This window comes from Cygnus atratus, chromosome 4, assembly GCF_013377495.2.
Source record: "Cygnus atratus isolate AKBS03 ecotype Queensland, Australia chromosome 4, CAtr_DNAZoo_HiC_assembly, whole genome shotgun sequence".
NCBI lineage: Eukaryota > Metazoa > Chordata > Aves > Anseriformes > Anatidae > Cygnus > Cygnus atratus.
The window spans coordinates 77399941-77411296 of NC_066365.1; the positions used below are offsets into that span (position 1 = coordinate 77399941).

At 58.1% G+C, this 11356-nt stretch overlaps 1 protein-coding gene across 2 annotated transcripts in view; it reads right to left on the reverse strand.

Annotated features, from left to right (window-relative positions):
* Positions 1 to 11356, reverse strand: part of DCTN1 (dynactin subunit 1) — a 70061-nt gene that overhangs the window by 9662 nt on the left and 49043 nt on the right. For both annotated transcript variants that reach the window (XM_050710257.1, XM_050710258.1), the window contains exons 6-14: positions 9087 to 9284; positions 6360 to 6564; positions 5130 to 5208; positions 4499 to 4658; positions 3443 to 3547; positions 2939 to 3130; positions 2037 to 2153; positions 970 to 1122; positions 244 to 404 (exon numbers count right to left, since the gene is read on the reverse strand). In XM_050710257.1, coding sequence (XP_050566214.1) covers positions 244 to 404; positions 970 to 1122; positions 2037 to 2153; positions 2939 to 3130; positions 3443 to 3547; positions 4499 to 4658; positions 5130 to 5208; positions 6360 to 6564; positions 9087 to 9284 — 1370 coding nt within the window. The remainder of the gene's footprint in view (positions 1 to 243; positions 405 to 969; positions 1123 to 2036; positions 2154 to 2938; positions 3131 to 3442; positions 3548 to 4498; positions 4659 to 5129; positions 5209 to 6359; positions 6565 to 9086; positions 9285 to 11356) is intronic.

Sequence of the window (11356 nt, forward strand, 5' to 3'; positions counted from 1 at the left end):
AGTCCCCCACGTGTCAGTTCTTGGGAAGAAAATGAGGAAGGAGATGCAACAGAAGCGACCACCCCACCACAGGGCAAGACACGGGGCCCCTCGGCTTTTTTCCAGCCTAACTGCCCAAACTTCAGCTCCAGCAGGGTCCGGGCCCTGCTGCGGGGCTGCGGAGCTCCGTGCTTCCAGACGAGCTCCGTGCTTCCAGAGGGTGAAGGGGGTGGGAATGAGGGCTGGGGGCAGCTGGGTACTCACTGCTCGTATTTGTGCAGCGTGGCCTGCAGGAGGCTCAGGGAATACACCAGCCCTGCAGCAAAGCTCAGCTGCTCTCCCGGAGCGCCCCGGAGGCCAGTACGCTCTGCGCAGTTCTCGTTCAGATCAAACTTCTCCTGAGCTTGTTTGCTGATCAGCTCGGCCTGTTGGGGAGGACAAACCTTCAGAATCCCCCTTTGCCCGCTCTGATCTGTCCCACTTAGTCACGGACCTGACAAACTCCCCCCTGCACCCCTACCCCCAGAAAAGCAAGCTTCCTGGGGAAGATTTCTGAGTCCAGAGGGAGAATAAGAGGGACAGCAGAGAGCCAACCAGCCCGGTCAGCACTGCAAGACACCAAGGCTGACAGCCCGCCCTGCATTGACAGACCTGAGCCACTGGCATCACAGACAAGTGCTCCAGACACCGATCTGTCACTGCCTGGAGGCAGGAATTTCTGCTCCCTCCTCCTCCCAGGCAATTTTGAAAGCTCTCAAACAAGTAAATGTTCAAAATGCCAAAGTTGCACGGGACAGAAAGAAAATCTCCCCCAGAGCTGTGGCACAGCCACCACCTCCTGGTTAGGCCCGGTGGGTTTGAAGATGCTCCAAGCCCCATCGGCCCAGCCCAGGAGATAACCCCAGCCCAGAGCTTCAGCACAAGAATTAACCCGAGCTCTTGAGGAAGCCTAACCCCCAGGGCAGGCAGAAACCGTGGCACCCGTCCCACCTTGCAGATGAGCCGAGGGATGAGCAGCAGCACCAGGATGCAGTCGTGGTCCCCTCCGTGGCGCAGGAAGCTGTCTGGCATGAAGGAGGTGAGGAGGGAGACGTGCCGGTTGGCCTGCTGCACCTCCATCTGGCGCAGCTCCATCTCGATCGCCTGCAGCACACAGCCCAAGAGCCCGCTTGGCCCCTCTCCGGCTCAGCGCGTCCCAGCCCGCCCAGTGCAGCAGGGACCCAGAGCCTCCCTCCCCCTGGGACACAGCTACCACCACTCTCCCTGCCTGTCCCTGACACCCTCCTTATCACTGCCGACTGGCTGCCCTGTGGAAGTGCCCGGGGGCTGCTCTGGAGCTCTGGCCCCAGAGAAGTCAGGGTACACCACGCCGCTGTGCTCACAAGCGTTCTTCCTTCCCAGCCAGCATTCACAGTGGGATAAAGAACAATGCTAATACTGCCAGCTCTGAGCACGCTTTCAGAAGAAAACATCCCTTTTTGCACAGCGGTGAGCATCGGAGAAGTTTGATGTTTCTGTTGGGAGAAGGGTACCCGCTGTCCCCCAGCGGTGACAGCCGATTTGTATCACACCAGCCCCCCCCCAGCCCCACTGCCAGGCAGCAGAGGCAATGAAAATATCTCAGGGCCTTTTGGGTGCAGCACGGCCAGGAGCAGAGCAGGACAGTCCGCGCTGGCTCATGCCAACCCACTGGCACGCAAACCACACAGAACCAGAGATGGTTTTTTTCTTGATCAAACCGCTCTGCCCCATTAAGCCTTCCCTGCCCGCGTTCACCCTCACACCAGTGACAGCCTGTGTCCCCCGTGCTGGAATCTTGCTCCCCCCATCACGTGCCCCGTATTCCCCCCAGATCCCAGCAGCTGCCTCAGTGTTTCCACTGCTGGCCGGAGCACCACAGCCCAGCTCCAAGAGCTGCCCCAGGGCCAGCCCCGCCACGTGGCGGGGGGAGACCTGCCCTGAGCCCAGCACCCGCACACTTCAGGAGCCTGGCGCACAGGAAAAGCGCCCCGCGCCCAGTCGGTGTGCCTGGCACACAGCTCTCCTGCTGCCCCTACCTTCGCGTGGGCTTTTGTCTCTGCAAACTTAATCTTGAAGTCAAACATCTCGGGAGGAGGCTGCTGCTGTTTCTCAGCAGATGCTTCTTGCTGACTCATGAGTTCTCGGTTCACATCCTGAGCACAGAAAGAAGCTGCTGTCAGACAGAGAAAACCGCTGCGGGAGAGGTCTGCAACCCCACACCTCTGCAGCACACCCACACTCAACCTCCACGTGCCCCCTTCTCGGGTAGGGTGGGGAGAGCTCTGGGGGCTCATTGTGCAACACACACAGTGATGGATGAACGTCAGGAAGAGGAACACAAGCACTATCCAAACGCTCCGTTGACACCAAGCTGTACGACAGCCAAGGAATCCACACGGACTCATCGCCCGTCTCCTTCGCACCTCCAGCAAAGCCGAGGAGAGCCAAGAGCAGTGCTGGAACAACCCAACGCTATCCCGACCTCTCCAGGACTCAGTTCCCAGCCTGGAGCAGAAGCAGCTCGGCAGAGGACAAGGCCAAAACGCCCATGTGGTCAGCGCTGACTTCAGCAGCCGCCAGCAGGGGCTCTGCCAGCGAACTCCCCCTCTGGGTGGAGACCAGGGGGCCAGGCCTCTCAGAGGTCACGCCAAGCATGTGCAGCCTGGCGCTGCTGGAGGTCCTCAGGGCAGCTCCCTTCAGAGCCCACTCTGCAGGCCATCAGCCATCTGTGTGCTGCCCACCTCCACACGAGAGGAGAAGTACCTGCTCCCACCATCCCATCCCCAGGGGCCACCTCCTTTGGGAACGCTCTCGCCCACGCGTGCTGCCTCCCTGTCACTGAGGTCTGCTCCCGAAGGACCTCGGCTCCAGGGGAAGCACTCCTGGCTGGCAGCGCCTGCTCCCCAGCCCAGCCCCACCGCAGCGCTGAACGCGCTACCTGGAGGTGAGCAGTCAGCTCTCTGTACTTTTTGATGGTCTGCTGGTAGTCGGCCACGGTCTCCTGCGCAGCCTCCACGCGCTTCTCCGCCTCGCGGACCCGCGCCGTTGCCATATCCAGCTGCTCCCGTAGCTCCAGCTCTGTCTCCCGGGCGTTTTCCTGCAGCTCATCATTCATCTCGTTCATGGCTTCCTGGCAAGGGGGCAGCAGGGGACGCAGTTACTCCACAGCCTGGTGTTTTCGGAGCGGAGCGGACGGGCGCCCTGGGGTGCAAAGGGCATGCCCCGCACAGCACACGGGCACGCCGCTCGGAAGTGGCACTGAGCACAATGCCTGTGGAGGCTCCCAGACCCCTCTGGCACTGCTGCCAGGCAGCTCCCGGCACCTCGGGCAGCCTCACTGCCCAGTGAGAGGCTGGGCAGCCCTTGTGCCAGCCCCTCCGCACGGCAGGTGTGAAGGAGGCAGCGCAAGCACTGCCCCTTGTCCCAGAGGAGTTTGCCTTACCAGGTCCCCGACAGTCTCACGCAGCTCCCGGACCTTCTCCTCCAGGTCTAGGTTTCTCTCTGTCAGGGTCTCCACCATCTCTTCAGCACCCAAAGCAGCATCCACCTGGAAGCACACACCGCATCACAGTACAACCCAGCTGGAGAACGCAGTTTAAAGTCACTTTACACCACAGTGGGATCGTCCTGTGGGACATGGCTGGTGCGCCCCCCTCCCAGTAACAGAGAACAACCCCCTCAGGACAGCAAACACCTCAAACCAGTACAGCCAGCAGCCGGTCCTGTAGCACCAGCAAGAAGGGCACACGAAAAGCAAGGCTTGGCTCTTACAGTTGTTACTGGCTCTTTAGCTGCAGCTCCAGGGCACAATGTTGAACAGCTTCAGGTCAGTGTAAATGATGCTGACCTTTGGGCTGGGTCTCTAGACTCATGACACAGGCCTTAACAAGCTCCCCGAGGGCCTAGGAGGTGGTTACACACACACACACTTAACAGAGAACGGGTGTTGCAGTCCTTGCACTAAGAGGCATCACCTCTGCCAGCAGCCCACGTCTACATAACCCAGGCAATGCTCAGGTAGCGCGGGACCAGGTCGCTCTGGGCGAGCAGTTCAGAGAAGTGCCCGGGCAGCTCTGCAGGGAACAAAGATCCACCCCGGGGGCTTCCTCAGGGCGGCCCCACACCCACACCCACGTCTCAGCCTGGCTAGGAACAAGCCTCACGATGATGGCCAGGCAGGGAGATTACACGGACCAGACCTCAGGGAGCAGCAGATGGCTGCTGGGAAGCACAACCAGCCTGCGCCCTCCGCTCGGGAGCCACCCTCGCACCAAGCAGAGCCCAGCACAGCTCCAGGGCTGGAACAGCGTTTGCTTGTGAGTGCAGACCAGAAGTTAAAGTCCCTGCAGCAGCATCACCAACTGAGGCTCTCCAGGAGCGATGGACAGAAAGAGCTGTGTGCCAAGAGGTGACCCAAAGCTGCCTGGCAGCAGCTGCTCGGTGCCCAATGCAGCCCTGAGCTTCCCCTCCCCACCCACCCTTCTGCCAGTGGACTCACCTGCTCCTTTAGCTCATCGACCGTTTTCTCTGCCTGCTTCACCTCTTCCTGAAGCTTCTCCCTCTGCTGGCGCAGGGACTCCAGCTCCGTGTTCTTCTTCTCCATTTGCTTCTGAAGCTTCACATGCTCCTGCTTCTCTGAGGCAGACAAGTCCCGCATCCTTCAAGAGAGCGACCAGACTCACCACCAGCCCAGCAGAGGCCGAGAAGCCGTCCCCTTGCAATACACCACTCCCGGTGGGTTTCAAGACATCGCTCCCCCATTTGTGCTGGCTGCCCACTGGCAGTGAGCTGCTGAAGAGCCCTGCGGACCTGCACGGACCAGCTGGGCACAGAGGTGAATTTTTTAAGCTTTCCCAAGGACGTTTGTAATGCCCAACCAGCGCCTGAGCCAGCACCTTTGAAAAAAAATCAGAGCTACAGGGGCTGGAGGGAGCAAAGAAGGCAGAATGGGAAACAAACAACAGAGCACAGGTGAGACAGGGAGGAAGGAATAACTACACATGGGACGGGCTAAAGCACAGAAGGGAAGAACCAAGGGTGTAAAGAAAGACCACGAGGGCACGGGCTCTTACAGGGAGCAACTTCAGCAGCAGCCTCCCAGCCTTCTGGGGAGGCGAGCGGTCTCCTACCTTACTAGAGCTTCCTTGAGTCTTGCATTTTGCTCTTCTAGCTGTTTGACTTGGTAACTGGATGCTGCTCCATCCGAGCCTGGAGTGGAAAGGAAACGTTATTCTGCTTGTGCAGAAATACCAGCTGCTAACCAGATCCAGATCCCTCAACACAAACGTGATGTCGCGAGCACCAGGAGGAGGACAGCTACGTCATACCAAGGGGAAACCCATCTCCTCCTGCACCTGTGCAAAACTGAAGCCTGGTGCCTAACACTGGGCTCACAGGCTGACAGATTCCCCTGATGCCATCGAGGCCATCATTGCAGAGGGAGAACCACCGTACCAGCCCCGCTGGGCCATGGCAGAGCTGCACATCGCCGCGTGCAGCGAGTGCTCTCAGCTCTCATCTCAACCCTCCTGGCCCACAGGATTCAGCGAAACCGAACTCAAATAAAAAGACATCGCTCACTTCAGCAACGTCCAGGTGTCCCTGCAGGCTACTGCTGTCCTCTCCACATTCTTCCCTCTCCCTCAACACGTCCATCATTGTCACATCCCTCTGCCTGCATGCCTGATCTTCTACGGGTTTGATTTATTTCAGGTATAAATACAAGTATTTATACATGCATAAGTGCTTAACGGCTGGCTCGTTTCCTGCTGTGTGTAATTTTTAAAGCTCACCTTGAATACAAAGAGCTACAAAGGCACAGGGGAATCAAATCGAGGGCAGTGCACTGGTTTTGAAGCTATGCTCAGTGCAAAGCTGGCAAGTTGGATCTAAAATCAGTGAGCATCAAAAGCAGTTACATTACCGATCACATGAAGTATGTCCTACTCGCAACACCTTTTGGGGGGGGATCCGCTGGCCCCAGAAACAGTAACGAGTTTTAAAACTAAGCCTCTGGCATTAAACCTGAGCCTCCCCAAGCCCAGGACAAGAATGCTCATCCCCAGGCTCAGAGAGCAGCAGCTCAATCTCTGCCTTTGCAGCGAGGCCGGCGCCCGGCTGAGCACGACGCTGAGCTGCTGCCCTGCCCTGCCCAGGCATGGCGGTCGCTCCCTGCCGAGCAGGGCTGGCAGCAGAAAGCCGCGGCGGGTGCCAGGGAGGAGCTGCAGAGGCCAAGCCTCAGCCCCGCTGCGATCAGCAGTGAGGAGCCACCACAGCTCCCCGGCAGCCACCGGCTCTGCCCTGCGGAGGGGCGCCCCAGCCAAGACCACCCAGAGCTGCCTTCCCAGCTCCTCTCCCACCTTTCTCTTCAATCTCGTGCTTTAGGATCTCCAGGTCCATGGTGAGATATTCCACCTTCTCCTTCAGGGAGTCCACCTCCTGCTGCAGGGACTCTGCTCGCTCCTCCGCCATCTCCTTGTCCAGGGTCGCCATTTCAATCGCGTCGGCGGTGTCTGCCATCTCCTCCATGTAGCGCTCCTTGGCTTCCAGGGCATCTTTGGCTTCCTGTGGCCAAGCACACGCAGGTGAGACCATGCCTTGGATGCCCAAGGCCGGTGATGAGAGCCCTCTCACAAACCACGAGCCTTAGACGATTACAACTCCCACGGCTCTCCCAAAGGGAACAAGCCTCACTGACAAATTGTGTCAGGGCTGAAAGGAGAAGGCCCATCGCCCGATCCCCCCAGCGTCCATCTCCCCTCTCCCAGGAACCTCTCCCCTCCATCACAAGAGCCCAGCAGGAACACCCCCACAGAAACCACTCTGCAGGCGAGGGGAGGTGGGCGTGAAGAGAGAAGAGACCTAGACCTGCAGCACTTGTACTGGACCACACAAACAAACAGACCGCCGGGGAAAGAAAAGAAGGAGCCACCGGGACAAAACAGGACAAAGAGCAGAGAGAAGAAAAAGCTCATTTCTCAGCACTGCTGGAGTGCTGCCGACTGCCCGAGAGCACCGAGCTGCAGCGTGAGGAGCGCATGGCCTGTCCCTGGGGAGCAGAGCGAGCAGTAATCACCAAACAGCAGACACCCAGTGACACCCGCAGGCAGGGCTGGGCAGGGAGCCGTGATTCCCTAACTCGGGCGAGGACAGCACAAAAGCCAGCTGAGAGAAGGCAGCCTAGAGCTATCGTTAGAAGGAGACAAGTCTTCAGAAGAAGGGAGGGATCCAGGAACCCCTCACCTGGGGGGTAAGGACACCACACCCCAGCACGAGCCGGCGCAGGGCTCGTGGGCACGGTGCAAATCCCAGCGGCTCAGCACCTTCCCCTGCTGAACCACGACAGCAGCAGCACAGCCCGATGGAGAAATGCTTCTCCATCAGGAGCAGCGCCCAGGGCCCTCAGCTCCCAGCCCTGGGGCTTTCACTGGCAGCGACTCTCACCAAGCTACCCTGCAGAGCAGGAGCTCGAGATACAGCATGTTAGCTAAAGGGAGAAGAATTTTAACAAATTAAAAGTCTACAACAGACAAACAGGACTGGGAGCCTGCTGGAGGGAGGAACTGACCCAGAGCACGTAAGGAAAGGAACGGTGGAGACCCCCCCCAGGTATTTATACACACTGATAACCCCCCCAGCCCTAAGCCTTCCCTGACACCGTCAGGACATGCTTGGCTCCAACAAGGCTCCAGAGCACTGGATCATCCAAGCGCTGTGCAAGAACAGCTCCTGAGACACTCCAACTTCCTTCAGCCCAGCTCCCAGATAGAACCTGTACTGATCATTGACTCAGCACAACGAAGAAAAGCTTGTGTCACTGCTGTATTTATAACACAGCCGCGCTGGGATGGAACTGCTGTACGCGACGAGCGCTGTGCAAGGACACTCGGCCCACTCTCAGAGGGGAATCCCCCAGCATAACACAGGAACAAGCAAGAGGGAGGACAAGATGACTCCTCACAAACATCAGAGAGTCAAAGACAAGAGTGCAGGGCAAAAAAACCTCCTTCACGGAGGAAATTAGAAGCGGCATGCCAGTTTCAAGAAATCTGTCAAGACATCCAGGCACTGGGACATCAGGGAAGCTTAGGCCTGCACAGCCGGCATCGGGGGAGGTGAGCAGGTCCTGCTCCATTACCGGTGGGCACGCTCCTACAGGGCTGGCTGTCGCAGCTGCATCGGAAACCTCAGCACCTGGCAATGCTTTTAAAGCTGCTGGAGCCTACTGGTTTCTGAACTGAGCTCCAAGATCTCCAGGAACTCTCCTTCAGACTTTGAAGATGGGAACAGCAGTTTATCAGCAGGTTTGGAATCTTAACGGTGCCATTCCCACAGCTCTGGCAGAGCTGCAGCAGCAGATTAAACTGGAGAAAGGCAGCTGCTGCCACACGGGGACACCTACCCTGCACGGTCAGATGGACGACCTGCTCCTCAACCATCACACTCTCCATTCCCAGCTATTAAAGGAAACCGCCCCTAACTCTGTCTTGTCTTACCCTGCACAAGACTGACAGAGGAATCGATTTGTGGATAGCGCAGACATTCCTGCCTCAAGCTGTCTGACAGATGGGTCAGGCAGGCAGCAGAAAGCAAAGCGATGCCCAGGGTGCACAAAATCTGATACCTTGACAGGCCTGTGCAAGGTCCGCCCAAAGGCTGTCTGCTCTCACAGCTAGCGTGGGTAAAGAAGGAAGCTATGACTCCAGCTCCAGGACAAGCTGCACGCACTACTGCCACGACGCACCAGATGTAGTCGGCACCCACGCGCACATGGTGAATTAAACATGCAGTGTAGTCTGACTGTACTTGGCATTTGCACTGGCAGCTCAATACCTAAATCAATATTTACGTTGGAGAGAACAGCGATAGGTGAGGTCAGAGGCCATTTTACAACCCTGCATGTATTCAGAAGGCCAAGAGCCAGGACAGTCCGCAGTTTAATGCTAGGATATTAAAAAAACAGAACAAAACACACAACTCCCACCCAAAACAAACAAATCATTCTCAGCAACTGAATTAGCCCTGGGATCACTCCTCCCTATGCCAGCCCCAGTATCGTGGCTGCGCGGCTCCCCAGGGATGCCCACCTTTTTGGCCTCCTTTAACCGTTTCTGGAGATCAGCCTGTTGCTCTTGCATTTTGCTCTTCCATTCCTGCACCTGCTCCAGCTGGATCTTGTACTTCTCGAGCTCTTTAAGCTTTGCTTTGTCTTCATTTCGCTTTATCTTCAGAGTCTCCAATTTTTCCTCCAGGTCCCTGACTTGAGAACGCAAATTTTCCTCCTCCTGCAAAGTCAAGCAAAGAATTACCAGAGGGAACAGGAACATTCTTTGGAGAGACCTCCAAAGACATTGATTTAACCCACTGAGAGCAAAACCTCAGCACCTGGCCCAGTCACCCGCCTGTAACTTGGCATCATTACCAGGGCACTTTTAGAAGAGCGCATCACTCTGCACTTGCAGCTACAAAGTTAATCTATTCAACCTGTTGATTATTTCTGCACAGAATTTGTGATAAGTGTTCCCCTTGACACTGACAGAGGCTGGCTCACACATGATGCTGAGCACCTTGCCACTGACTTCACCGGGAACTAAGGATGCCCAAATCTTTTAACAAAAGTAAATAAATAAAACCCGAGGCAGTAACCCGCCCAAATTCACCCTTCGGTAACTCTCCTCCTCCCCCTAGGGTCGCAGCAGAGTTATGGCACGCAGGAAACATTTCCACGAAGAGCAGATCTCACAGAAAGGTTCTAACACAACAACGTGTGCAGCGTTACAGACAGAGCAGCCCGTGCTTTTAGTTATTAATGTGTAACCCAAACGTGCAGACACACCAGTGGGGCACATCACAAACCGTGCTCATGCCACACGCTTGTTGTGCTCCGTGGGAGCTGCTCCCCTCTTCCTCCCATGGCGTCCAGCCTGCAGACCACGGCAGACCTCTGAAAAAAAGGGGGTCTTGGCCACCGAGGGCTACAGGGGCAAGCCTGGCACAAGCCTAAAGCTGGGAGTGCTGCTGCCTGGAGGCATCAAAGCCAAAAGCTGCCTGTGCTGCGAGCCCCAGCGCAGCTCACACAGCAGCCAGGGTCCCCCAGGGATCCCGCAGCTCCCAGCCTGAATCCACTCCTGCTCCCAGCGGATTTGGGCTGTCAGAAAACCGGCTACGCCTCGAGTAAGACAGGGCCTGAGGCGGTGCTGCCTGATCCTGGTCAGCGCTGGGCCGGGCAGGGCTGCACAGGGACACAGCCGGAGCCCGCAGCGTTGTTTTGTGACCAGTCAAAGTGGCTGAAACTAAAGCTGGTGCATGGGGAAGGGCCCCAGCCCCGAGGTCTCCAACAAGCCACAAATGCTGCCCCCTCGGGGGCCGCATCCCACCCGGCTACAGCATCTCCCCGGACAAGCCTCCTGTTCTCTGGGGAAGGCACAGTGACTGCCCTAAAAAGCGGCGAGGTCAGCGGCGAGTTTCCAATGCAGACGGCTGGGCTGTCACCGGGGAGCTGCCTACGGGGAGGGAAAACATCGCTCGAGCGGCACAAAGCCATAAGGGCATTCAGCCACGCGCAAGGTTTTGCTGAAGAGCGAGTTAGGTCTAGGCAAAGCTCAGCCACCCGATACCGAGCCGACACACGGCTTCCACATGCACACTCATCAAACCAGAGCCGCGGGGCGGCGGTCACCTGGCCTTCGGGGCCCACCCGGGAGGCTGCCGAGGCGCTCTGGGGACAGAGAAAGGCCTCAGTTAGCCGGGCCTGTCCTGGAGGAGACGAGCGGAGCTCTGCGGTCAGGCCCACGGCCACGCCGCGGAGGCCAGGCTGCTCGGGGCTGTCTGGCCAGGGCTGGCTGTCCCCACGGACAAGGCCCCGCGGCCTCCCCAGACCCCTCCCAGCATCCGACCACCCTCACCCTGAGAACCCTTCCCCGGTGCCCGCCGGGGTTTCCTCTGCTGCTGCTTACCTCACCCCCTGCCACCACGCGCCTGTGAGGAAAGCTCGGCGTCTGCATCCTTTAAAGAACACCCTGACCCCACCTGAGGGCCCACCGTCCTTACATTTTGTAGGTGAAGTTGCACAGTGCTGGGTAAAGCTCCCGGTCCCCACCCGGCCCCTGGGTTTCAGTCCCACTCCCCCCTGCCTGCAGCTGCAGCCTGCAAGCGGCACCGTCTGCACTGCCACCACTGGGGACGGTCCCAGGCTCCCCACCGCTGCCCACTCAATCCCACGGCAAGGAAACCTCATCCTGTATTTGCCAGGTCTTTTCTGGCCAGGTCAGCTCCCACTGCCACCTAAATGCTGACACCAGCACGCGGTACCTGGCTGCGAGCAAGGGCAGCAGAAGGGGACGCGGCCCTCCTCTCC